Source organism: Protobothrops mucrosquamatus, unplaced genomic scaffold (assembly GCF_001527695.2).
Source record: "Protobothrops mucrosquamatus isolate PMUCROS unplaced genomic scaffold, P.Mucros_1.0 scaffold2282, whole genome shotgun sequence".
Lineage (NCBI taxonomy): Eukaryota > Metazoa > Chordata > Lepidosauria > Squamata > Viperidae > Protobothrops > Protobothrops mucrosquamatus.
In genome coordinates this window covers 291,564-318,146 of record NW_015388369.1, presented here as the reverse complement: position 1 = coordinate 318,146, position 26,583 = coordinate 291,564, and the positions used below count along the sequence as shown (strand labels likewise).

At 41.6% G+C, this 26,583-nt stretch overlaps 1 protein-coding gene across 1 annotated transcript; it reads left to right on the top strand.

The window, feature by feature from the left end:
• Positions 1 to 232: 232 nt before the first annotated feature.
• Positions 233 to 23,791, top strand: SMPD3 (sphingomyelin phosphodiesterase 3). Its single transcript, XM_015824561.1, has 8 exons — positions 233 to 1,048; positions 1,079 to 1,576; positions 9,394 to 9,469; positions 15,754 to 15,909; positions 18,228 to 18,317; positions 19,217 to 19,280; positions 22,602 to 22,764; positions 23,690 to 23,791. Exons 1-8 carry the CDS (start codon positions 233 to 235, stop codon positions 23,789 to 23,791), a joined length of 1,965 nt encoding a protein of 654 aa, XP_015680047.1.
• The last annotated feature ends 2,792 nt before the right edge of the window (positions 23,792 to 26,583 follow it).

Genomic DNA, 26,583 nt, shown 5'->3' with positions numbered 1-26,583 from the left:
ACCTGTTGCCTCCAGACCTTTGAAGCTCACAGGAAACCCCACCTTTTGCTCATCCTAAATGAAGTTGAGTTGGTGTCCTTCAGAGGATAAATGCTCATTGCAATCCAGAGGACCTCAACTGCCAGGAGCATGTCCGTTCCACCTCTTGGCCTGCAAACCCAGATTCTGACGGATGGCAGACGGTGGTGACACCATGTAGAAGGTGTTGAAGGGGTGTCCTAACTGAGTTGCAATGGTTTTATACACTTCCCCATTTCCTAATGGCTTTCTTTCTGCACTGCATTCCTTCTCCTGGGGCTTAATCTTCCCATGCTATTGGCTCGGGGACCGGCTTCTGGCCTCTTTTGTGCCTACCACCTATGAGAAACGTCAAAGGGGAGATGACCCGTGCTACTTCCATGCTCTCTGCATCATCATCACCACTCCCATCTACTTAGCATTGCTGGTGGTTTCCCTTCCTTTTGCCCTGATTGGGTTCCTGTTATGGTCCCCTCTCCAGTCCACGAGACGTCCATACATTTATTCCAGACTACAGGACAAAAGCCAGATCAATGGATCCACCTTACTCACCGAGTGGAAGGCGGCCAGCAATGGGAAAAGCTTTTGTTTTAGCAGTGCCAACGTCTGCTTGCTCCCAGATTCCTTGGCGAGATTAAACAATGTCTTCAACACACAGGCCCGAGCAAAGGAAATTGGGCGAAGGATCCGGAATGGGGCAAGCAGGCCCCAAATCAAAATCTACATAGATTCTCCCACCAACACATCGATCAGTGCAGCAAGCTTCAGCAGCCTCGTTTCGCCACAAGGTGGAGATGGCAATAACCGGGCGGTCAACACGAGCATTAAGAGAACCACGTCCATGGAGTATAAAGGGGACAACGCTGGCTCTAACCATGAGGATGGCAGAGATCCCAAAGCTGGAGGAGATGCTGGTGACGGAGAAGATGGTAACACTTGCATTGTGCGCATAGGTGGTGAGGATAATGGTCATATTTCAGACCTAGAGGCCGACGGGACGGGAAGCCACATGAATAACAGCAAGGGAGCAGTCAACTGTTCACCTGAATCAGAAGCTGAGATCCTGAAAGGTCAAACACCCAACCATAAGCAAAAGGAAGGGGATTCTGGAAGCTTGGATAGTTATACTGCCTCGCGAGAGTCCCTGGTGAAGATGCGCTCTGGAGATGGTCCAGTTGACCAAAGCACCGTGAACAGTAAACTCCTCTACAAGGCATCGCTTATGAAGAAGACCTCTGTGAAGAAAAAGAAGAATATGGATGAGCCTTTTGACCACGAGATCTCCGCTTTCTTTCCTGCCAACCTGGACTTCCTCTGCTTGCAGGAAGTGTTTGACAAAAGGGCGGCAGAGAAGTTGAAAAATCAGCTGCACCGCTACTTTGAGTACATTCTGTATGACGTTGGCGTCTACAGCTGCCGTGGCTGCTGTAGTTTCAAATTTGTGAACAGTGGCCTGCTTTTTGCCAGTCGCTACCCAGTTATGGATGCTGCCTATCACTGTTACCCCAACGGAAAAGGAACAGATGCCTTGTCTTCGAAGGGTGCCCTGTTTCTCAAGGTAAGACCCTTGTGGGACAGAATAAAGGGAAGCCGTTCCACGGGTTGATTGTTCTCACTGTCAGGAAATTTCTCCTTAGTTCTAGGTTGGTTCTCTCCTTGGTTAAGTTTCCATCTGTTGTTTCTTGTCTGGCCTTCGGGTGCTTTGGAAAATAGGTTGACCCCCTCTTTTAGTCCTTCCCCATAACATTTTTACAATTATGCTTTGAGAGAAAGGAACCGTGAGTGGCAGATGATATTTGAGAGAAATAAGCACACAGCAGGAACCAAGTTAGCAATTGAATTGTTGGGGAGGAGGAGGAGGAGGCATCCTGGGCAGCAAACAAACAAGGAGGATAATTAATTTCTTTTTAAGTGCATCAGTCTTCTAGAGTGATATATTTCAGGAGGACAGGAGAGATGCAGCCTTAGCATGAATTGCTGGCTCACAGTTTAGAGAAACAGAGGGAGGCAGGGAGGGAGAAAATAAGATAACGGCTAAAATGTTGAACAGAGAGTGTGGGGAATAACTAAATAAATGGTGGGAGTATTAAGAAGGAAGCACAGAGAAAAGATGATGTGATTTTGTGGAAATGCCTCCCGGGAAGGTCTTAGAATAGCGGGAGGGACCTGAAACCACCCAGATCTTTTGAAGGACATCACATCATCTAACAAGCTGCGGCATTGCTCATGCTGCCCAGCGCTCTTATGATTGTAGACCAAAAACATACGAAAGATCCACAAATTTCTCACCTTGGTTAACATGTGATTTATGATTGCTCTTCACCCAGAGTCACCTGCTTCAGATTGGCAGCTATAGAAACTGACTACATAAAGTAAAATAACAGAATAACAGATTTGGAAACGACCTTTGAGGTCTTCTAGTCCAACTCTCTGCCCCTAGCAGGAGATCCTACACCAGTGATGGTGAACCTTTTAGTGACTGAGTGCCCAAAAACTGGACCCGCCCCTTGCCCCGCCCCTGCACCGCCCCAATCTCCCACCTGCCCGCAGGGCCACTCATCGCCTCCAGGGCCCGCCGCAGATCTGCCAGGCATCCCAGCAGCCACGCCCTCTGCCCACACCCTGCAGCATCAACTGTGCACGATGGGGTGTGAGGGCAGAGTCTTGTCTACGCTGCCTGGCTGCCATGTCCTTGGCTGCGCTGCTCCGCGTGGGCCACGCTCAGGGGTGACTCTCCTTCAAGGGGGCTGCTGGAGAGGAGGGGGTCATGGGGGGAGCGAGGCTGGGGCAATAACATGTGTGCCCGCAGAGAGGGCTCCGAGTGCCACCTCTTGCACCCGTGCCATAGGTTCGCCACCACTGTCCTACACCATTCTGGTCAAATGGCTATCCAATCTCTTCTTAAAAGCCTTTAGTCTTCTAGAACTGAAGGCGTTATCTAGATAAGTAATGAAATATCTGCAGGAAAACAGCCAAGCTTAGCACCAAGGACCCCACAGAAACAGTGAAAGGGGGACAAAATGACTCTTTAGTTCAGGTTTTCAAAGTCAACAGCAGCCAAGAATTGCCCCCTACCCCCAAAAGTGGAAAGTGGACCCTGCCTTCATAAACTAAAAAGCAAGTCAAATGGATGTGATTGTGATTATTGCTGTGAAGTCTCTCTTTTCGAGTACGTGAGGCCAGCAGTTAATTTGCAAATAGGATCTGCTCCTTGGAAACTTCTGAGATTTATAGTTTTGGTTCTCTATGTCCATATGCAAACTCTTTGGGGAGATGGAGCTCAAAGCAAAGGATTGAAAAGACAGCCAACATTGTGGAGACAATGAAGACCATAGAAACACCAGCAGGTACCCCGAGTCATGAATAATTAGAGCCATAGCATCCTACAGTCATCTTAAGCATCATTAGATATATTCCTCTTCAACTGATTGATTGTGAGATACCAAGGAGTGAGTCATTGCATGCTATTTTACTAGATGAAGTTCCCACAAGCTCCCTGAGAAATTGACCCGAGGGATTGACCTGTTGGTCAATTCCTCAGCTAAATAACCTGAGGAATTTGCCAACAGGTTTATCTGGCGGGAAGATATGTAATATTAAAACCCTCTGTCCCTGGCTGTAAAAATACAGTGAATTAATTCTGCCATCCCTGCGTGACATCTCAGAGCTGTTGCCTGAAGCATCTGCTTCAGTTTACTTAATGATTGGGGTTGGTCCCCTGTGAAGTTATGACTCAGCCGGTGAAACTGTCCAAATGAAAGAAATTGAGAAAAGTTTCAAAGAGAGAGAAATTAACAGAAGGTACCATTTTTTTCCCTTAAGCAAGATCATCTCACTCCCTAAGCAAGAATGAAAAGATTTTGTTTTATTTTTAATTCAAGTGGGTGGGTTATTTTTTTTAAAGAAAAATAAGGACTTATCAATTGGATAGATTTCATCCAAATCGTGGTAGAAAGAATTTCAGATAGTAACAAATAATATCAATGATAGAATCAGTTGGGAAGGGGGACCAGGGAGAATTCATGGTTGATCCATCTAATAACTAGGGTTTTATCCAGCATCAATTAAAGCTGGTAGAAAGCTTTTATTTTAATCTGCTTTGAATCTCCAGAATGTGGTTGGTGCTCAAATCTCTGGTCCTCTTTCAGCATGTGCATATAGACAAAGCCCATGCATTTTCTTCAAGACTATCTCCTTATACTAAACTAATATTTTTTCAAACTTGGCAACTCTAAGATGTTTGGATTTCAGTTCCAGGAATTCCTGCAGGGTTATTCTTGGAGCTGAAGTCCACATATCTTAAACTTGCCAAATTTGAAAAAGACTGCTCTAAATCTTCTACCTATACTGTAGCTTTACCTATAGGTAAGAACAGTGTGCTATTATGTTTCTTTTGGTTCTGTTTTGGTGATATGACCTTCTCCTCTTCCTCCTCCTCTTTCTTCTCCTCCTCCTTCTTATCCTTATCATATCCTAGAATCTGAATTACTTCTAAATCTTTGCCAGAAACAAAAACAGAAGCCACCTCAGTTTACAGAATGTAACTGAATGTAAACGGAATGTAGTTATTATTACTCATTTTAATTTGGCTCAAAACGAGGAGGAGGAGGAGGAGGAGGAGGAGAAGGAGAAGGAGAAGAAGAAGAAGGAGGAGGAGGAGGAGGAGGAGGAGGAGGAGGAGGAGGAGGAGGAGGAGGCGGCTACTCAAAGGTGCTTTCTTATAAAGCAACTGGACTTTGGAACTGTTGAAAGGACTGCGTTGTAGACTGAAGATAGATGATGTCATATCCCTCCCCCTCTTTTGAGAAAAGGCTGTTCAACTTTGATATAGATGGCCTCTTTGAACAGCCCTCTTTTAACAGAGGGGGAGGGATATGACATCATCTATTTTCAGTCTACAACACATTCCTTTCAGCAGTTCCAAGAAGGCTCCACACCCATTTGCACCACTCAGGTGACCATGATGACATAGATAAGCCTCCAGGTGGCATCGACTCACTAAAAAAATGCAAATGACCAGCTGTCTGCAAGGAGTATACATTCTTCCATTCCCCACCATCCGGGCAGATCTGAAGAAGCTTCTTGGATGAGAAGCGAAACGTCTTCAAAGAGAAAAAAGAAAGTCTAGTTGCCTCGTGAAAAAGCACCTTTAGGGCAACCATGACCTGGATGACTGAGAATCTCCATAGACAAGAAGAAGAAGAAGAAGGAACTTTTTAAGTGCATCTTCTCCAACCCAGCACTTTCCAGATGTTTCATGGCTAAAACTCCTACCGACTGACGAATTTCAGGAGTTGGAGCCCCAATATTTCTAAAACTTTCCTTGATGCAGGCCATTGTTGTACTATTACTGATCAAGGTCTAAAGGTCTTCCTCTAATCTGAGACTCTAGCTTGGAGTTTCAGTCGACAAAATGTGATGCGAATATCAAAAGTAACATCAAGGCAGGCTGCTGTGTGCCAACGGGGCAGCTCTTCAAAGAGAAAAACAGTCCAAAACTCCACTAGTGATGGTGTAGATCTTATTTAGAGATCAAACTGTTGGCTTGCTTATACAGAGACAGACGAACAGACCCACCAAAGTTTCAGAACTTTGCAGCTACCTTGGGCCCATCTCAGTCAGTGGATTTGTCAGCTTTTTAAAAACAAGCTTTCTGCATTAGGCCAAGGCAGTAATCTAAATATTTTATAATACACATGCTGCCTCTGCTAATGCAAGCCTTGGCCAGACTCCACCCTTCCTGGCTGTATTCGAAGATCTTCCTCAGCTCAGCGTGTTTCAAATTGTCTACAACTCTAATCATCTCCAGCTAGGAGGGAAACATGGAAGAGAAAATTAGGAAGAAGCATTTCTGGCTTTCGGTTATTAAGCAGAGCAAGAAAAATTGCTTTAATAACAATGTTCTTTGCTATAATAATAATAATATGAATATCTCTTTCATTGCTTTTCCTTTTTCTTTGTTCTTCTCAATAACCAGTGTAGTGAAAAGGGAAGAGTTGCCACTTTTCACATTCATGGGTTGGACTGATAAAACACACTAAATCTTAGGTTTGGGCTAACGAAGAGTGATTCTTGCAATTATAGGCCATAACAGAATAACAGAATAACAGAATAACAGAGTTGGAAGGGACCTTAGAGGTCTTCTAGTCCAAACCTTTGCTCAAGAGGAAAACCCATACCATTTCAGACAAATGGTTGTCCAATCTCTTTTTAAAAAACTCCAGTATTGGAGCATTTACAACTTCTGGAGGCACATCATCCCACTGGTTGATGGTTATCACTGTCAACAAAAAATATCTCCTTAGTTCTAGGTTGGTTCTCTCCTTGATTAGTTTCCATCAAACTAATGCTAATTGTCCTGCCTTCAGGTCCTTTGGAAAATAGTTGACCCATGTTTCTTTGTGGTAGCCCTCAAAGAAATATGAGTGCTCAAAGAAATAATCCATATTATGGCTTAGAGGGGTGGTCTGCTTCATGCTCAACTCAATGGTTGGGATTCCGGCAGTTGCAAAGTCTTCATTTTGAGTAGTTCTAGTGTGCTATGCACAACTAGTCATATTCTCCAGTAATTCCAATAACTGTAAAATGAGAGGGTATTTATCATTTAAGATGGAAGAAAATGTTATAGCCCTCGTAATTTTATTAAACGCCTTATTCTTCACGAATTCTGCTAATCCCCTTCTAATATTGTGCAGGTCTAAGGTGATCACCTCGACATGTAGAATCCCAGCAGTTGATAGAGTGCTGTGTGGTGTGCACATCCTGAATCTGTGGCCACGTGGCTTTTTTCTAATGCTATGAGCAGGACGTCTCCAAGGGATCCACCTTCTGAGGTGGAAGAAGGACAGCCCATTTCTCTCCTCGGTTTTCTAAACTATTTATGCCAACACATCTCTTCACCTTTGGCCTCAGTGCTTCAATTCACCCTCATGTTCTCCACAGGAGCCCACTATCTGGGTTCAACCCAGATCCTTGATCTGGTCAACTAAAGACCTACAAGCTGCATTTACACCGTTTGCTAAGCATCTTGGCTGAGAAAGACTGTCATGCCAAGTCTGCTCAAATGTCATCTTCTGAAGCTTTATTGAGTGTCCTCTCCTGAACTTCTTCCATTTGACAGCTAACCTGCCTCCTTTAGTATTTTGAAAGGCTGAGATTCTTTTTCTGTTTAGTTCTTCCTCTCACGATCTCTTTCCCGTTTCATCTTATCCTTAACAGAATAACAGAGTAGGGATGAACCTTGAGATCTTCTAGTCTACCCACTAGAGACCCTTTAACATTTCAGACAAGTGGCTGTCCAGTCTCTTCTTAAAAGCCTCCAGTGATGGAGCACCCACAACTTCTGAAGGCAAGCCATTCCACTGGTTGATTGTTGTCACTGTCAGGAAATTTCTTAGTTCTAGGTTGCTTCTCTCTTTGTTCAGCTTCCACCCATTGCTTCTTGTCTTACCTTCAGGTGCTTTGGAGAATAGATTGATCCCCCTCTTCTTTGTGGCAGCCCCTCAAATAATGGAAAATATTTCTTTAAGGTCCCACATCGTTTCCCACCCATCTCAAGACCCCAAATTCCACAAAAAGGGGGCAGTTTACCGCAGCCGCCAGGTATTCCAACCGAATGGGGGAAAGGAAGCAACCGGCCAACGATTGCAGGTCTTCCCATTAACATTTCATACTTACATTTCATTCTGTTTGAACATGTTTAAATAATAGATCATCTTAGCATAACTAACAGAGCGGTTTTATAAAAGCACAAGACGTCTCTGCAAGCAAGAATGCCAAACTCATAAAAAAAGGATTTCTGCAAATCTTGTTTAGACCCAGTTTGAAGCCAATAATGTGGTGGGCATTCAGCATAGAAGCAGGGAGGGCAAAAGAAAGAAAAAAAAACCCTTTCAAAAGCTTTAGGTTGGAAATGGCTTTTGTATTTTAGTCGGTGCCACAAATGGCTTTGCTACACAACTCTCCAGAAAGGCTATACTTGCCTCGCTCAGCTCCCACTGTGCAGCTTTGCTGAAGAAATAGGCACCCTGGAAACTCTCTCCTTTTTAAGTGACATTTCCTGGAATCCCAGACCAACCGGGAGAATGAAGACGTATACAAAAACCAAACTCTACACGTTAAATTAAAGAGGGTGCAAAGCATCCTGTATGCTGTTGCCTCCTGTTTAAACATAGAACACAGAATCCCAGGCCTGGAAGGGACCTTGGAGGTCTTCTAGTCCATTTCCCTGCTCAAGGTAGGAGACCTTATGTCGTCCAGCTCAAATGGTTGTTGAATCTATTTTTTTTATAACTCCTGTGATGGAGCATCCACAACTTCTAAAGGCAAGCCATTCCACTGATTAATTGTTCTCACTGTCAGGAAATTTCTCCTTAGTTCTAGGGTTCTCTGCTTGGTTAATTTCCATCCATTGCTCCTTGTCCTGCCTTCAGATGCTTTGGAAAATAGTTGACCCCTCTTCTTTGTGGCAGCCCCTGAGATATTGGAACACTGCTATCATATTATCCCTAGTCTTTCTTTTCATTAAAATAGAGATACCCAATTCCAGCAACCGTTCTTCATCTGTTTTAGCCTCCAGTCCCCTAATCATCTTTGTTGCTCTTCTCTGCACTCTTTCTAGAGTCTCAACATCTTTTTTATATCATGGTGACCAAGGTAGGCAGCTGCAAGTTGTTATTTTAAATCTCCCACAATCTCCTGGTAGAGAAAGATCCAGAGCATTCTGAAAAGCGACACCATGGCAAGGATTGAGTGTGAAATTCTAAAAAAAATCTCTTCTGGTAAATTCAGAACAAGAGCCAGAGGGCCTTACTAAAGTCTTTACAGCTGCCAGAGGGCATAAATGCTGAAGCTAGTTATAAAAAGGCATATCTGATGTCAAGACCGTTTATTACTTATGGGCTCAGCTACCTCGATCCTCCCCAAAGTGAAATTAAACTGAAGCAAAAGCCAAACGTCTCTCATGAGCACATCTAGAAACAAGATATGCCTTCTGACAGGATCACTTTTCACAATAATCTTTTTATTATTATTATTATTCCCTCTTGGCACCCTGCTGAAAGTGATCAAATGTTGAAGCATTGCTTTGTGATCCTTTTCTGGAAAACTGGCAGTTGTTTGCTGCCAACAATACAATTTGTATTGGTGCTAACTCTCTATTTAACTTGTAAACATAGTCCTCCTTTTAAAAACAAATGAGTCCTTTTTGCACACAAGGTGAAGTTTTAGGAACATATAGAGAAAAGAAGATGCTATTATATCTGCTAAGAAAACAGATCTTGTGTTTCATCATTTTGAGGTTAGATGGAGACCAAATGTCCCATTAACTACTCTCTCTGTGTGTGTGTCTCTGTCTCTCTATCTCTCACCTTCCAGGTGCAAGTGGGAAGTACACCTCAGGACCAAAGAATTGTGGGATACATTTCCTGCACCCACTTGCAAGCTCTGGCAGGTAAGTATGGAATTGTTCTTCCGATCATCCTGATGTGGTATGGGAAAGTTTCTATGGTTTTTGACTTCATCTGCAGAGAACAGGTTGGATCATTCTCCTTAGATGATCTCCTGAAAACCACACATTTTGAAAATAAAAATGTTGCATGCAGGATTAGACTAAGGTTCAATACTCTGTGAAACAAAGAGACCAAGCTAGGCAGTGGCAGCCAGCCAGCCTTGCCTAGTCTTGGAAAGCTAAGCCAAATTCTTCTCCATTTAAATACCTTTCAAAATCAGATTCTGTTCCATGGAACGGAGGAGGAGGACAGATAGAAGTATCGCAGGATAATTTCTCTGCATGCCATTGACATATATTCAGTTTGCTTTAACAATGTAGAGCGATATAAAGATGAGATGGAAGAACATAGAATATCAGAACTGGAAGGGACCTTGGAGGTCTTCTAGTCCAACCCCTTTCTCAAGCAGGAGACGCTACCATTTCAGACAAATGGCTGTCCAGTCTCTTCTTGAAAGCCTCCAGTGATGAGGCACCCACATACGTCTGAAGGCAAGCTGTTCCACTGGTTTATTGTTCTTGCTGTCAGGAAATTTCTCCATGGTTCTAGGTTGCTTCTCTCCTTGGTTAGTTTCCATCAATTGTTTCTCATCTTGCTTTTTGATACTTTTGGGAAGATACCTGATGGATGGGCATATGCACAAATGGCAAGAGATATGAATAAAGGAATCCACAGAGCCTCATGAATTTATAATATGGCTTGTCTTTCTTCAATGGCTTTGCAAATTAGTCTTCCATGTCTAGCACGGCTGATCCTAACATATGCAACTTGGTCTAAAGCAAGTTCCATCTTTCAAATAATGATGTATTTCCTAAACATCATGTAATAAACCATTATTGGCTTCTCTTTCTGGTCCATATAAATCTTTTCCAACTATCACGTGAATCTTCAGAAAAAGATACCTGTTGAAAATCAACTTGTGAGTCTGAAAAATGTGTGAAAAATAATTATATTTAATTATTTCTTGGTTGCATAAAAGTACTCAGAAGGCGCTTTGGATGCCCTTTGTGCTTAACCAGTCCTGTTTCAATAAATAGTTGTCTTTTTTTTTACCCATAGGAATGCAAGATAATCTAAATATTATATAACTCTTATCTCAAAATAAACCGTATGTCATCTGGTAATGCTTTGGGATTAAGTTATATATTCAAAGTTTCTTTTAAAAACGAAAACATCCAAATTAATGATAGTTGGGGGCAAATTACTTGATAGAACAAGTGCCTTTTTAGTAGATATATCCAAATTCTTGGCTTTTCAACATTTAACATAAACGATTGCCAAAAGTTTAAGAGTATGTCCTGTTCTGAATAAATTGCTACAAATAGTACTGGAGATAACAAAGTAAAGAATTGTTTTTAATGAAGGAAAGAGAACTTAGCATAAAGTAGAGATAAAGAAAATTAGGGCTATCGTAATTGACCCATAAAACTTTAGAAAATCATTCGATTGATTGACTGAGTGATGGATTAATTGATTATGTGCCATCAAGTCATTTTCAACATTTAAGCAACCATACTGTATGTATATTCCCCATGATGATCTGCCCCCCCCCCCCAGCCTGGTCCTTCAGCAATTCCAAAGATGGACTTATTACTTATAACCTGGTCCATTCACCTTGCTGTTGGATGTTCTCTTCTCTGCAGGTTATGCATGTGAAAACTTCATCAGTGGGTTCCTATTCGGTGTTGTGTCATAGCTAATTGATAAAACATGCAAAAACTAGACTCCTGCAGTAACAGAATAACAGAATAACAGAGTTGGAAGGACTTGGAGGTCTTCTAGTTCAACCCCCTGCTCAAGCAGGAGACCCTATACTGTTTCAGACAAAGGGTTGTCCAATCTCTTGTTTAAAACCTCCAGTGTTGGAGGACCCACAACCTCTGGAGGCAAGCTATTCCACTGATTAATTGTTCTCACTGTCAGGAAATTTCTCCTTAGTTCTGGGTTAGTTCTCTGCTTGATTAGTTTCCACCCATTGCTTCTTGTCCTGCCTTTAGGCGCTTTGGAGAATAGCTTGACTCCCTCTTCTTTGTGGCAGCCCCTCAAATATTGGAACACTGCTATCATGTCAGCCCTCGTCCTTTTTTTCACTAGACTAGACATACCCAATTCCTGCAACTATTCTTCATCTGTTTTACCCTCCAGTCCCCTAATCATCTTTGTTGCTCTTCTCTGCACTTTTTCTAGAATCTCAACATCTTTTTTTACATTGTAGCATCCAAAACTAGATACAATATTCCAAGCGTGGTCTTATCAAAGCATTATCAAGTGGCATCAACACTTCACATGATCTTGATTCTATCCCTCTATTGATGCAGCCTAGAACTGTGCTGGCTTTTTTGGCAGCTGTAACTTAGAGCAGACTAAAATGGAGTCAGGTAATTTGTACCACCAGACATACTGTTTAATCCATGAAGTACAGTTTCTCATACTGGTTTGTCTTGATAACCTTTCTTGGTGATGTCAGGTGTCTTGTCAAACAACGTATTAACCTATAATATAGTTAGACTAATCTTGGCTTGGGCTGTTACATGAGTGCAGTCGTGGTGGAGCGTAAGCTGTTTAGTAGATTTTGTGGACCCAGTCAAGAGTATTATTTAGTAAACCACGCTGTAGCCAACTGGGGATTAGCATGCTCTGTGAATGCAGCCAGTGTTGATTGTCTCAATTTGCTGAGAGTTTTTAAATCTATATCTCCTTGACAGCTCTCACATTTAAAAGCATCTATATCAGGGGTATCCAGCTTTGGTAATCTTAAGATCTGGTGACTTCAACTCCCCAAATTCCTCAGCCAACCTATTATATATTATAGGTTATTATAGGTTATTAAGGTTGTTTGATAAGACACCTGACTAAGCATCAAGAAAGGTTACCAGAATAAGCCAGAATGAGAAACTGCAGTTCATGGATGAAACTCTATGTCTGGTGACTCCATTTTACTTCAGGAGTCTAGTTTTTGCATGCTTTATCAATAAGCTATGACACAACACCTAACAGAAACCTACTGGTTAAGTTTTCACATCCATAACTTGCAGAGGAGAAGAGAATGGCCAGCAGGAATTTGGGGAGTTGAAGTCCACAGGTCTTAAAGTTACCAGAGTTGGACACACACACACACACACCGAGTCTCAATTTTTCTCACCTAAAAATGCCTGATGGATCTTGAGCAGCATTCAACAAGAGAAGGTTCAGCAAAAAAGCTAATGAAAATATACCGTGCATGTAGCGTGCTTGTATGATGTTATTGGCAATTTCAAAGGAAGCCTTCCAACCAACAGCGCATTATCTTGGAATGATGGATGAGTCAAAGGAGTCAGGCAAGGACATTTACAGCAAGTGCCTCTGACTGGCTGGCCGGCAATAAATCAAACTCTACAAAGTAAGGACGAGCTCCATAATGATGCAAACCAGGCTGAGCGTGGAGACCTTGAAAGGTCACGGTTTGCCTGACTAGACAAATACACACTTGCATTGCATCTGTCACCTGGAAAGCCAGGGGTGTCAAGAGCCCATGTTCAGTTTGCGTTTTGCACCAAAGGGTGTGTTTTTTTTTTCCACCGCCACCACCTGGTTAGATTGGACAGAAGAGTGTTCACCAATCCCTTCTTTCATTGTCCCTTTTGCAGACATAATAGCAGTCATTCTAACACAGGCAGCCCTCAACTCCAGATTACAGTTGAGCCCAATATTTCTATCGCAAAGTAAGCAGTTGTTATGCAAATTTTGACCCATGTTATGACCTTTTTTGCCGCAGTTATTAACTGATTCACTGCAGTTAAGTGACTCATAAGATTGTTAAGGCAATCTGCCCTTCCTCCATTGACTCCCCCCCCATTGTCTAGAGAAAAGAAGGATTAGAAGTGACATGATAGCAGCATTCCTGTATTTGAGGGGCTGCCACAAAAAAGAGAAGGTCCACCTATTCTCCAAAACACCAGAAGGCAGGACAAGAAACAATGGTAGGAAACTGATCAAAGAGAGAAGCAACCTGGAATTAAGGAGAAACTTCCTAACAGTGAGGACAATTAACCAGTGGAACAGAAGTTGCCTTCAGAAGTTGTGGGTGCTCCATCAACTGGAGGCTTTTAAGAAGAAACTGGAGAGCCACTTGTCTGAAATGGTATAGGATCTCCAGCTTGAGCAGGGGATTGGACTAGAAGACCTCCAAGGTCCCTTCCAGCCCTCCTTGAAGTTCACTGACTCTTACCTGGTGCCATTTTGCTTTGACTGTTACTAGTTCTGTCACTAGTTCTGCCTAGTCTGAGGGGAAGAGCATCTGGGAAATTCTGACGATGAGAATTGGAGCAGCTTTGAGCCAAACTACAACATTGCCCCACGTTTTGGATATTCTTCCGGCCACTTGTCGCCATGTGTAGACAGGGGCACAAGCAATTTCTGGAGATCAGCCATGTCCTCTTGGCAATAGTATTAAAAAATGCCAGAGTCAACATTAAGAGTAGAAGACAGGAGAGGCAAATCCAATCGGCTTCCAAGTTACTTTAATTTGGATAGAATTGAGCGTTCCTTGAAGCCTGCAGCCATTGTTTAGTCAATATATTAGATCCATATTATAAAAGAGCACATAAAAAAAGAATTATTCCGTGGTAGTTCTATCTGGGGAATACACTAGAGGGAAAATCTACATTGTCAGAGATTTTGCTCTTGGTTCTGGGAAGGTTGACTCCATAGAACAGGGGTCCCCAACTCCAAGGCTGTGACCCGGTACTGGGTTATGGCCCATTTGGAACCGGGCCGCACAAGCGGTGGGAGAGCGCAGGAAGACCAACAGAGTCCCAATAGCATCAAGGATGCATGTAAGGTCTTGTAGTAGTAGTAACCTCCCATTCCTGAATTTTGGAAAAAAAAATAAATCGCCACGGCATCTCCTTATCATTCAGTCTCTCTGCTTAAAGTTGGTGGCTCCTTTTTTTCTACTTGCAGTTGAACCCCTGCTGAACATTATTTCAGATACAAGATTTTTAGAAGACCTATCCTGGCAATACCAGCAATTTGCAGCTGGGGCCTCTTATATGCAAATCTCCTGTTTGAAGCAATGCACGGCTCTCCGATGAATATTTAATCACCTTTAGTCTTTGATTTTCTCTGTAATTGGCTCTCTGGTTCTTGTTCCAGTCCCACTTATTCATATTTAGATTTCTCCAGGTGCCCATCTAAAATTTATACTCGTTTGCTTTGTGATCAAAGGTCAGCGAGGGATGCCTGGATAGTTTTTCTTTCCTTTTTTTTTTTTTTTGCAGATGCCGGTTCATTTTTTTTTATTTTTGAAAGAGGCACTTGTTATTACTGCTTTTGCCTTTTGAATAATCTTTAAATACCCGTAGCCAAGGAAAATCAGCTTTTCAAATTTCAGGCAGGAATGTTCTTCCATGCAATGAGAGCTGCATTTGCGACTCTTTGTTTCATCTCACTGAATAGCAACAGCTTATCCGCAGTGGAAAATCAGAACCTAGAGCTAATTAATATCTGCTGCTATCTGAGCCATTTAACTTGTCGTAGGAAAAAATATATAAAAAAATATATTAAAAAAATATCTTTCCCAGTGACTACTTTTAAAGCCCTGATGATGTTGGGTGGGCCCAACGAAAGCTCGGCTCATTAAATTTCTTACTATTTATTACTTTCCTCTTGGTGATCGATATTTATTGGTTTTATCATATATATATATATATTCTCCGGTGTCTTGGTTAAATGGTGAAATTGGCATCGGAAAGAGGTTTCAGCATGGACCCCTGGCTTAAGAATGCTAAAAATGTCGTCCATTATCCTCGCCATACTTTTAAAACAGCTATTATTCAAGTATGGTTGTGAATTACACGTATTAATATTTTGTCCGAAAAAAGAAACAAGTTTTTTAAGAGTATCATTCGGGTAAGTCTTAACCAATTGGTCATGAAGTTATATATGAGGAGGGCAAACCTCGAGATCATCCATGAGTTTGGATCAAGTGTCTGCAGGAAATGGATAATCTGTATACTACTAAACAATATTATATGCGATATTTAGGTTCTGGAATTTGGTTAACCTTCCACATTTAACCATTGTGCCCAGCTGCTGAAATGGTAACCAAAGTCACCTTGTAGAGGATGGGCAGCATAGAAATGTAATAAATAAACAAACAAACAAACAAATAAATAAACTTTTAAATTGAAAAATAATGATTAAATTTGAATGGCTTGCTTTGTCCTTTTTTTTTTTTTTTTAACAGAGGACACAACTGTTCGATGTGAACAACTGGATCTGCTTCAGGATTGGCTGGCTGATTTCAGAAAATCTACCTCCTCGTCCAGTACAGCCAATCCAGAGGAGCTGGTGGCATTTGATGTGGTCTGTGGCGACCTGAACTTTGACAATTGTTCGTCAGGTGAGGGTTGGTTTTTTTTTGTAATCTAGAACTCAAAACAACTGATGCACCCAGAACCCCAGGGAGCATTGGATGTGACCCCTTCAGACGTTTCCATGGGGTTGTCATTTTTAATGTAACAGATGAGGAAACATTTTAAAGGCACGTTGGCATTTTCCTCAGAATCTCGGTTTGTGGGTTAAATGAAACTAAAATGGTCCATTCCAGAAAACTCAAAAAGCCAAAGGTGTCTTACTACTTGTCAACAGTGGGGCATTCTTAGAACATAAAATAATAGGGCTGAAAGGGACCTTGGAGATCTTCTAGTCCAATTCCCTGCCCAAGGCAGGAGAACTTGTACTACTCTGGACAAATCCAGAGACTATCCAGCCTCTTCTTAAAACCCTCCAGTGATGGGAGCATCCACAACTTCCAGAGGTGAGCCATTCCACTGATTAACTGTTCTCGCCATCAGAAAATTCTTCCTTAGCGCTAAGTTGGATCTCTCCTTGCTAATCTTCCATCCGTTACTCCAACCTGCCCTCTGTAAAAACTAAATCTAGTTCTTTGAAGAACTAGATGTCCACCTAGGACAATGTAACAATTGAACTCAACAACACCCAAGGTTCTTCATAGTTCATTTGTTATGAAGTCCTTCCAATAAGTCCTCTGTTACTTCTTTTCCTGCCCTCAGGTGCTCTAGTTTTACCCCATCCCAGGACACAGGAGATTTCCCTCTTCCCTATGTCCAAGACCACTAACTCTGTCATTTATAACACAGGGCACATGTAGCTTTAAGAGGTTCCATTTTCCTGCCCTACTTATTGATACCTGCAGTCAATTAGATCTCCCCCCGATAAAAGAATATGTCCAAAATACAAGTCCTTTTTAGACAATCCAATTGGCATTACCTTCAATGCGCGAGTATATTTTTAGCTTCAGGTGAAATTGGTTATGCCCCCCTCCCTTTTTCCCCGTCCTTTGCTAAAGCCTCCCATTTATGAATTGTGTTGCCTTGACAGTAGACAATGATTAATGACATCATTAGCACTTCTGGAAGACCTACTTCTGGGATTCCCTTGAGAGAAACCAACGAAACACAGCAGTCCCCACCAAGGAAAAATTATGAAGAGGTGCTGTTAGATACCTGCATTTGCTCAGGGTTAAGTGGACGGCAAATGAGAATTTAATGTTTTATGGTACCAGGCAAGGCTCTGCAAAGTTAAATTGGAATCAATCCCCTCCCCTATCCTGCAAAACAATAAATTAAAATATTGACTCATTGCAGTTGCTTAAAGGGCTTTCTTTCCTCTCTCTTCTATGATAAAGCCTGTCTTGTAAACACAGTCTCGGGATCTAATAATAATTGTAATAATTTATTAAACTTGTACACTGCCCAGCTCTTAATAACTCCATGTGGCTCATAGTTATCCAAGAAAGAAATGATCATTAAATCTATAAAACATAAAAAATAAAGATTAAAAAAATGGGCAGTATGATAAAGTGTAGGTTCATAAAGGCTTAGGTGAAAAGTTACACACATCCATTCCATTTTCTGGGTTAAATTAACACGCAAGACTAAACAATCCGTTTAATGCAAACACAATCGTTAAAAAGCATTTAAAAACTATAATAACAAAAAAAGCAGGGAGCAGCCATTGGCATGGTCTTTTTATCCTCGTTGATGAATTCTTACAGGATTATTTATAGTCTATCAGCTGGAATAGCTGTGAATACAAAATTCACCAATCCTCGCTTTCTAAATCATTTTGGAATATAATAAATTTATGAGCTGAAAAGAGGTCTTTGAAAAACAGTAGGTCAAAAAAAAAAGAAGACTTGCTTGTGAGTTAACCTGTTTTATAAATTATGGAGAGGAAAATAAAGAGGAAAATAATTAACAAAAACTAAAATAACAGCAAAAGTCTTAATCAAGATTTTGACAAACAAAATTATGAAAGGGTAAAGGGGACAGCATTAATTCAAACATGCTTCAGATAAACACATGCCCATCATCCAAGAAAAACTAAAAAAATAACATAAAAATATATTAAGTATAAAAATAGTGATTAAAAATGATTAATTAATTAAAACAAAAAAACCCCAAATAAACTCAAAGACTCAGAACCAGGATAGAGCTGGAAGGGACCTTGGAGGTCTTCTAGTCCAGCCCCTTGCTCAAACAGGAGTCCCACTAGGTCTTTTCCTGCTATCAGTTTTCTGATAAAAGCTCCACCTTTTTCTGGAATTTTGTCATAAATGTTGGCTCCACTACCTGTCTCCCATGACTTTCTCTGACACGTTAGGGATCTCCTTCATTGTCTTCCTTCTGGTTGCAGATGACAAGCTGGAACAGCAGCACTCCTTGTTCATCCGCTACAAGGACCCATGCCGCCAAGGTCCAGGGGAGGACAAATCGTGGGCAATTGGTAAGATGGAAAGCTATGGTCCAGAAGTGGGACAGGTGTCCTTAACTTAGCAGGAGGAACCTGCTTAAAGAGCCTAGATCTCCCATTTTTGCTAGCTTGTGCTTTGGTTTTAGTCAAGGTAAGTAAATTGCCAACTATAAACAACTGATACCAACCACACCTAGGTGATCAGGAAACCGAAGAGCAAATTAAAAGGTCACCAGTTACAGGCACCATAAAGCCTGTAGGAGAAAATGGCATGAAGACCAGACTCTACTTTTAAAGATACCAGTAAAGACACTGCCTTCCCAATAGATACCAAATTAAAGATACGGTCAACCCTTTGGCTAGGATTTGCACATGTTTAGCCTGAAACCTGGATTAACAATCATAATTCCAAGGAACAGTGTGCTCCCCTCAATAAAGCATAAGAAGACTTTGCATGATAGCATGCTTCACACAACATATTAAATCAATTACTACATGTCCACAATAAATTACTCTGTCTCTCTGTCAGAACAGACATCCATCCATCCATCCATCTGGAATGGAGCATTATGCCCCATCATTATATCCATCCATCCATCCATCCATCTGGAATGGAGCATTATGCCCCAACATTACTGTATATTAATCCATCCATCCATCCATCCGGAATGGAGAATTATTGCCCAACATGATATTCATCCATTGATCGATCTGGAATGGAGCATTATTCCTCAACAGGATGTTCTCTTAGACTATAATTTCCCAGAATTTTGAGCCAACAATTGTGGGCTTTATCTGGGGACACAGGATTGGGAAAGGTCAAGAAGTCCAAATAGCTTAAAATATAGACACAATCTATTTCAAACTTTTATGGTCCTTTTGCTTTGGAATAATAGTAGACTACTGCATTTATATATATTTTTTTCTCTCAGGAACCTTGTTAGATCCGAAAGGACTATATGACGAAGAAGTGTGCACTCCAGATAACTTACAGAAGTACGTATTATTTTGCTTTCCACCTTATTTCTATCACCAGTATGAATGGGCTGCTCCAACTTAAACGCTTCAGTTGTTGATATTTTACTTGTGTCTCACGGATATTTTTATTGGCTTATTTTTGAATGTTATATATTTACTTTGCATGGTGGGATTTAAGTCCCACACAACAAAAAAAAAGAGACACAAATTTAAGCAATAAATTCTTAGAATGTGCTACTTATTCAAAAGTCTTAAAATATAAGCCAAACAAAGAGGACAAAAGGTGAAAATTGTAGGGCTGAGTAAAAAGATCAGGCCTTTGTAATGGCTGTCCATTACAGGACAGGATGTTGAGTCTTTCTCCTGGGGTCGGTGGAAGCATTAACAGCTGGCTTGAGACCAGATCCTGGGAGAGAGGTGGAGGCCAAAATTCCCACCAATGGGAAAACAGACCTTACACTACATCTACGGAGCTGGAGCATCTTTGCATCCACATTGTAATACTTTGAATTAATTCAGAGTAGACTCAGAAATACGTCAACTCTGCAAAAAAACTATAATTGCATGCACAAAATTAGGTCCACATCTGGCGGGCACAAAAGAATGGGTGTAGATGTTGCCCTTAGTCATTCAGAATCTTAGTTCAGAGTTATTTTGAAAACCTATAGTAACTGACATATTAGCTTGCAACCCTGACACTTTATCATCATTAAAACGCACAAAGAGAGAGAAATAATTACCTCTCTGAAATGGCTAATGTCATGGGCCAACTAGATTGGGCTTAAAACAGACCCACACGGAAATTGTTCAATAAAAAAAATTTGGCAAGGGCATAAAACCCTAATTTATCACCCAGTTAATACTGGCACTGCTACATCTGGAAACAGCACAGTAAATTAGAGTTGTGTTAGCCCTCCAACGCTAACCTCAGAAAACCTATTAATAAAGTTAAGGAGGCCGCGGTTTTAAAGACATCACTGAGAATCACGTAGAATTCTAGATCTACTTCTTTAGGAAAAAAAATCAATAAATATCATTGCTTCTGGAGTACGTGCCTCTATCATTGCTTTAACGATTAAGGAAGTCTTTGACGACGTTTAGGTCTCTTCCAAACCTGTTATTCTATGTTCTGTGTTCTAATTTCTTTGGCTCAACTGAGGTTACCTTACTATGATGGTGGCTTTAACCTACATGATTTTCAACTGTATCATTAGGATTTTATTTTAATGTCTATATTTTGGAGGAGAAAGAGTTTTTATGATTGTTCTTCTCTTTGGGCCCATTTGGACAGCAAGCGTGTTATACCTTCAAGGTATTGGTAATTTTTAGGGTCCAGGTTATATTAAGATCTTGTTAAAAGTACCAGATTTCCTATTCTAGCCTTGAGTAGAGTAGTAATTCTAAGCAAGTTATCATATCTTCTCGGTGGAAGACTGTCCCCTAAATATGAAAGAAAAATGTCAAACTTCCACAGGTAGCTTTGAAAAGAAAGCTGTGGTCAAACAAAAGCTATCAGGAAGTCCCATCCCTGATGGTGCCTGTATTAAAATAAAAGTTTCTTATTTTACAAGGACGCATGCAATGGGAATTTGCAAGGTGAGAAGTGTAATTTAAACTCATCGAATTGGAAACAAAGCACGTTCAATTAGATCCTTTAGGATTAAGTGATTTGAAGTTGATTAGAAGAACTATGTAGGACATGATTCTATAGGAAAGAATGAAATGGCAATGACACTCAAAAAGGACACCACTAAATATATGGTTGACTATAACCCAAGGACGCCAGGACCATATTTATTAAAATTAATGGATAACTAGGCATCAGACTTTGTGTGTCTGTCTGTCTTTCTGTCTATCTGTGTCTGTGCCTCTGTGTATTCACCATACTGCAAATTAGGGCTCCCAAGTTCTTATAGAATGAGATTGGTCAACTAACAGCCTTGCTTTTTACTTGGTCATGAGGTCAAGTAGACCAGCAGGGAACCGTTTACTTATTTCATTTTTTAAAAATCAATTCACATAGCTTCCTATTTCGCAGCTCCATTTTCCTTGAAGATAGAGCAGCTAGCCGATCCAGTATTAGCGATCCGTGCTACAACCAGGCAAAATGACCCCTACATGGCCCTAGAGCAGGGGTAGGCAACCTTGGCTCTTTTATGACTGGTGGACTTCAACTCCCAGAATTCCTGAGCCAGCCGTGCTGAGGGAAAAGGGAGAGGTTTCCAAGCTGAGCCATGCTGGCTCAGGAATTCTGGGAGTTGAAGTCCATGAGTCATAAGAGGCCTAGGCCTAGGACAGAGGTAGGCATCCTTGGCTCTTTGATGACTCGTGGACTTCTACTCCCAGAATTCCTGAGCCAGCCATGCTGAGGGGAAAGGGAGAGGTTTCAAGCTGAGCCATGCTGGCTCAGGAATTCTGGGAGTTGAAGTCCTGGGAGTTGAAGTCCTGCTCAAATAGGTTCTCCTATTTGAGCAGGAGGCTGGACTAGAAGACCTCCAGGGTTCCTTCCAGATTCTATTCTATTCTATTCTAATTCTAATTCTAATTCTAATTCTAATTCTAATTCTAATTCTAATTCTAATTCTAATTCTAATTCTAATTCTAATTCTAATTCTAATTCTAATTCTAATTCTATAGAATAGCTTGTCTTCTGGGATTGTGGATGCTACTACTGGAAGTTTTTAAAAATAGACTGGACAATCATTTGATTGGGATGGTATAAAGTCTCCTGCCTGAAGCAGGGAGTTGGACTAGAAGATCTCCAAAGTCCCTTCCAGCTCTCTGTTTTTTGAGCCTATGATTCTGATTCTATAATTCTATGACTGATTCTATGATTGATTCTATGGTTCTATAATTCTATGACTGATTCTATGATTGATTCTATGGTTCTATAATTCTATGACTGATTCTATGATTGATTCTATAATTCTATGATTGATTCTGATTCTATAATTCTGATTCTATGATTGATTCTATGATTCTATCATTCTATGACTGATTCTATGATTCTATCATTCTATGACTGATTCTATGATTCTATCATTCTATGACTGATTCTATGATTGATTCTATGATTCTATAATTCTATGACTGATTCTATGATTCTATGACTGATTCTATGACTCTATGACGGATTCTACGATTCTGTTGTGACTTTGCCCAAACAAGGGTTGAGGCGTGAACATCCTTCCCAACCAATGAGTGATTTCATTCCCCTTCTGGAAAACGTCTTGCCCTTCCGTGTAAGGGGAAGCTATTTGCTTTATGAGCAAAACTGCGGTGGGTGAGACTGAGCTGGAGCTGACCTGCTCTAAAACCTCCCGTGTCTTTGCAAACCAGGACGATGGAAAGCGAAGACGGACGGAAAGCCTTCCTCGAGTTTCCCACCAGTAAGAGCCAGGCCTCAAGTCAGAAGGGAAGGAAAGGGGCTCTGAAAGGCAACGGCAGAAGGATTGACTACCTGCTTTATAGCAAGGAAGGACTCTACCTGGAGTGGAAAACAGTAAGCTATTTTTAATGAAATTGAAAGCTAAAATTTCAGGTCCCCTGTAAGGAAAGGGACTTCATGACACAAGTCACTTCCCACCAGGAATACCAAGTAAGAGATTTGCATTTGAATGGCTCAATAATATAACTGGGAGGGTGGGGGGGGGAAGGAAAGGAGAACTTGATCTTTCCAAACGGAGGGGAAATTGCATGGTGTGCCCTGAATTCAAGGAAAGATCTAAATTTAATTATCTGCTAGGGTTTATTCTCCTGCAGAATAAACAACAAGAAGAAGAATTGGGAATCTGCATAGAAGAGCAAATGTTGAGAAGAGTGTATGGGTATATTTGTGTGTCTGTAGGTGTGTGACTATATTGCTGTAAAATAGGCATATACAATATAACGTATTCTGAAGTCCAGAATCGGGGGACAAATATGAATGTAAACAGTTTCGGGAGCATCCAAATCAATATGCTTGTGAATTGCTCCTTTGGTAGAATGCCAGGCTCCAATAAATTCACGTGTGTGGCCGGTGTTGGCATGTCTCGTTTCTATTCTTTCAAAACCTTTGACAGCTTGCAGCAGGGGTCTTCCAACTTGGCCCTTTGATGACTTGTGGACTTCAACTCCCAGAATTCCTCAGCCAGGCACGCGTGCCTGGCTGAGGAATTCTGGGAGTTGAAGTCCACAAGTCATCAAAGGGCCAAGTTGGAAGACCCCTGGCTTGCAGCATCAATTTTTTTTAAAAAAAAAAAAAATATCGCCTCGTGCGTCAAATAACGATCAAACTGATTTGTAGGAGGACGTTTCACTTCCAACCAGACGCCATGAAATGGCTCGTTGGACTCAACAGAACGGAGCCTCAGAGCCGCTGAAGTTCTACGCTTGCTCTTTCTAAAAACAAAAACAAAAACACCTTTCTTTTGTCGTCCCGTCTGCAGGAAGTAGAAGAATTCAGTTTTATCACCCAATTGGCAGGACTCACGGATCACCTGCCTGTCGCCATGCGGCTGGTGGTTTCGACCGGAGAAGAAGATTCTTAAATAAGGGAGGGTGGTCATTTTTTCCTCCAGAGCTTAGAAGAAGAGGGAACTTCTAAACTTGTGACCAAGATGCAAGAGGGGTCTTTTCTGGTGCCCCCCCCATGCCTCTAAAACCCCTCAGGATGGACCAGGCTGGTTTCCAATTGATTTTTCTACATTCAAAACCCACTTGGAGGATGTTGAAAGAAGGCAACGTAGAGGCGTATGTGAACATATGTGGGGAACTGGACGAGATGAAGGTCAGCCCCATTGACAAGTGTCACAAGTTGCCCCCACCAACCAGACAGGCCTATATTTCTATACTCTCACTGTGGACGTAAAGAAACCAAGATAGAAGTCCCAATTCCTTTGAATCAGTGCCATTCTTACTTAAGCTACGTACACCCACACCCGCACATGCGCCCACCCACATATATATCTATATATAGAGATAGAAATATATATAGGTATATACGGATATATAGCACAATTTAGTTTGTAATCGGTCTGTGTTTGTGCTGCTCCAGATGTGAGTTTTTGCTTTATTTCTTTAGATAACCTTAAAATGCTAACTTTCTTTTTCTCTTCCTTCCTTCCTTCCTTCCTTCTTTCCTTCCTTCCTTCCTTCCTTCCTTCCTCCCTCTCTCTCTCTTTCTGTCAATTTTTTTTAGCCTTGTAAAGTTGTAGCAGCATGCCTTGGATGGGAAGCATGCGTTCGCATTGCATGCCACTCACTTTGAAATGAAATGGTTGTAAAGGTGACCAGTGAGTTTGGAGGGTGGGGGTGGGGGGAGATGCTACCACCCCAATGATGATTCAAACCAAAAGAAGCCAAGTTAAAAAAAAAAAAAAGCATTGTAGAGAGTGAACCCCTATTCAGGTTCACTGATGAACACAAAAAGGCAATCAGGTCAGTTCAGTATGGACTTGGATCAGGGGTCTTCAAACTTGGCCCTTTTATGACTTGTGGACTTCAAAGAACGTAAAATGTCCTGCCAGGGTGGTGTTGCCCTTGGTTTTTCCAAGGAGAAAACCACTTGGTTTCCAGGTTTCCAGTTTCTTGTTTTCCAGTTTCTCCAACACTGGCAGGACACTATGGGCGCTGTGTACGTAAACCCAGAGTACACCCAACAATCAGTAGCATTGATATTGATAGATTGGACTATAACCCTGATCATTTCCAACCAGGACACTCAGAGGTCTTGCTGATTCAGAATTATGGATGATATTAAATAGGGCAACACTGCTCCGCAGATTATATATAACATCCTGAGCAGCACCTGTACCGAAGGTGTTACCGCTATTTATAAGTGATGAAGATCAAAGTTTATGTTACATTCATTCTACTTGTCCAGATGCTATTCAGCTGGAAGCCAGCATGCCCCCCAAAGGGTTTTCCAGTGCAAAAATAGGCATAGATCAATAAAAATGCCTTCCTATCAAGAATCACGTATATTGGATGGCTCTAATACTAGCTACTGGTGCTTTGGGATACTCTTTCCCAACTAGTTGCCTTCCAGTTGCACTAGGCTAATGGTCATACTGGCTAGGAATTCTGGGAGTTATAGCTCAGTGCATGTGAAGGACAGTCAGCTGGGGAAGGGAACCTTAGAAGAAAAGAAGGATCTGGCAGGTAAAAGAATAACAAGATTATCTGAGAAGCGATCCCTGCAGATCTTAAAATGTGATGTCCAAAGGCTGGGATTATGAGCAATCTTGATAGATCTCTGCGTCGGTGGCACTGTATCCATAATTGTGGAAAACCTTTTACAAGGCAGCAAACGTGACTTCAAAAACACCAGTGCACCTGTCCCTTGAGAGACAGCCTATGCTAGTCCCAAAGGTGCATTTTCCAAAGGCAACTGGACTTTGTTTGTCCTTGAAGACGTTTCGCTTCTCATCCAAGAAGCTTCTTCGGTTCTGAATTGAAGAAGTTCCTTGGAGGAGAAGCGAAATCTCTTCAAGGAAAAACAAAGGAAGTCCCAGTTGCCTCTTGAAGAAAAAAAAACACTTTGGGGACAACCACGACCTGGCTGACTGAGAATCTCCATAGACGTCTTCATAAAATCTTGCCTGTGGGAAAAATAAGATGTGTCAGGACAAGTTAAGTCTCTGTAGTGATTGAAAAAAAATGGTAGACTGTACATTTGAGAGGGGAGAAGGGAAGGCTTGAGGAGATCCCGACATATTTTCTCCCCCTTCTTTTACTTTCCTTGCCTACTGTTTCTGCCATATATGACAATCACATGTGGGATCATGAGCCTGCTGGTGTCATTCAGGAAAGGCGGAGTTACTAGAATACAACCATCCTACCAGTTCCTTCCCTTCTCTCTTATCCTGTCATTCAAAAATATGTCTCTCTGTGTGTGCCCGTGTGTCTGTATCCCAGATTTCCTGATTTGACACTCTTGTTCATGGACCAATTTGGCTCCACTCTTGAATCTCAGCCAACCTAACCCCATTCAGCCTGGAGAAATTGAGAGACAAGAATGATGCTTGCTTATCACTTGGAATAGAGGAACTAAATAGACTAGAACAGGGGTGTCAAAATGCCAGCCTGCGGGCCGGATGTGTCACCCGGAAGCCGCACCTACCCCAGCTCCGACAAGGGGAAAATAGTCATGATATGTCAAGACACATCACGTGACGTGGCGAGTTTGACACCCCTGGACTAGAATGAGCTCTGCTGGACACCCAGCAACAAGAAGCGAGCAACTTAGACAATAGGAGACAAAACGTAGGAAGTCAACCATATAGGCCAAGGTTGCTTTTACATAGGCGAAGCAAAGTTTACTGCAGTAGCTCTTAGGCCC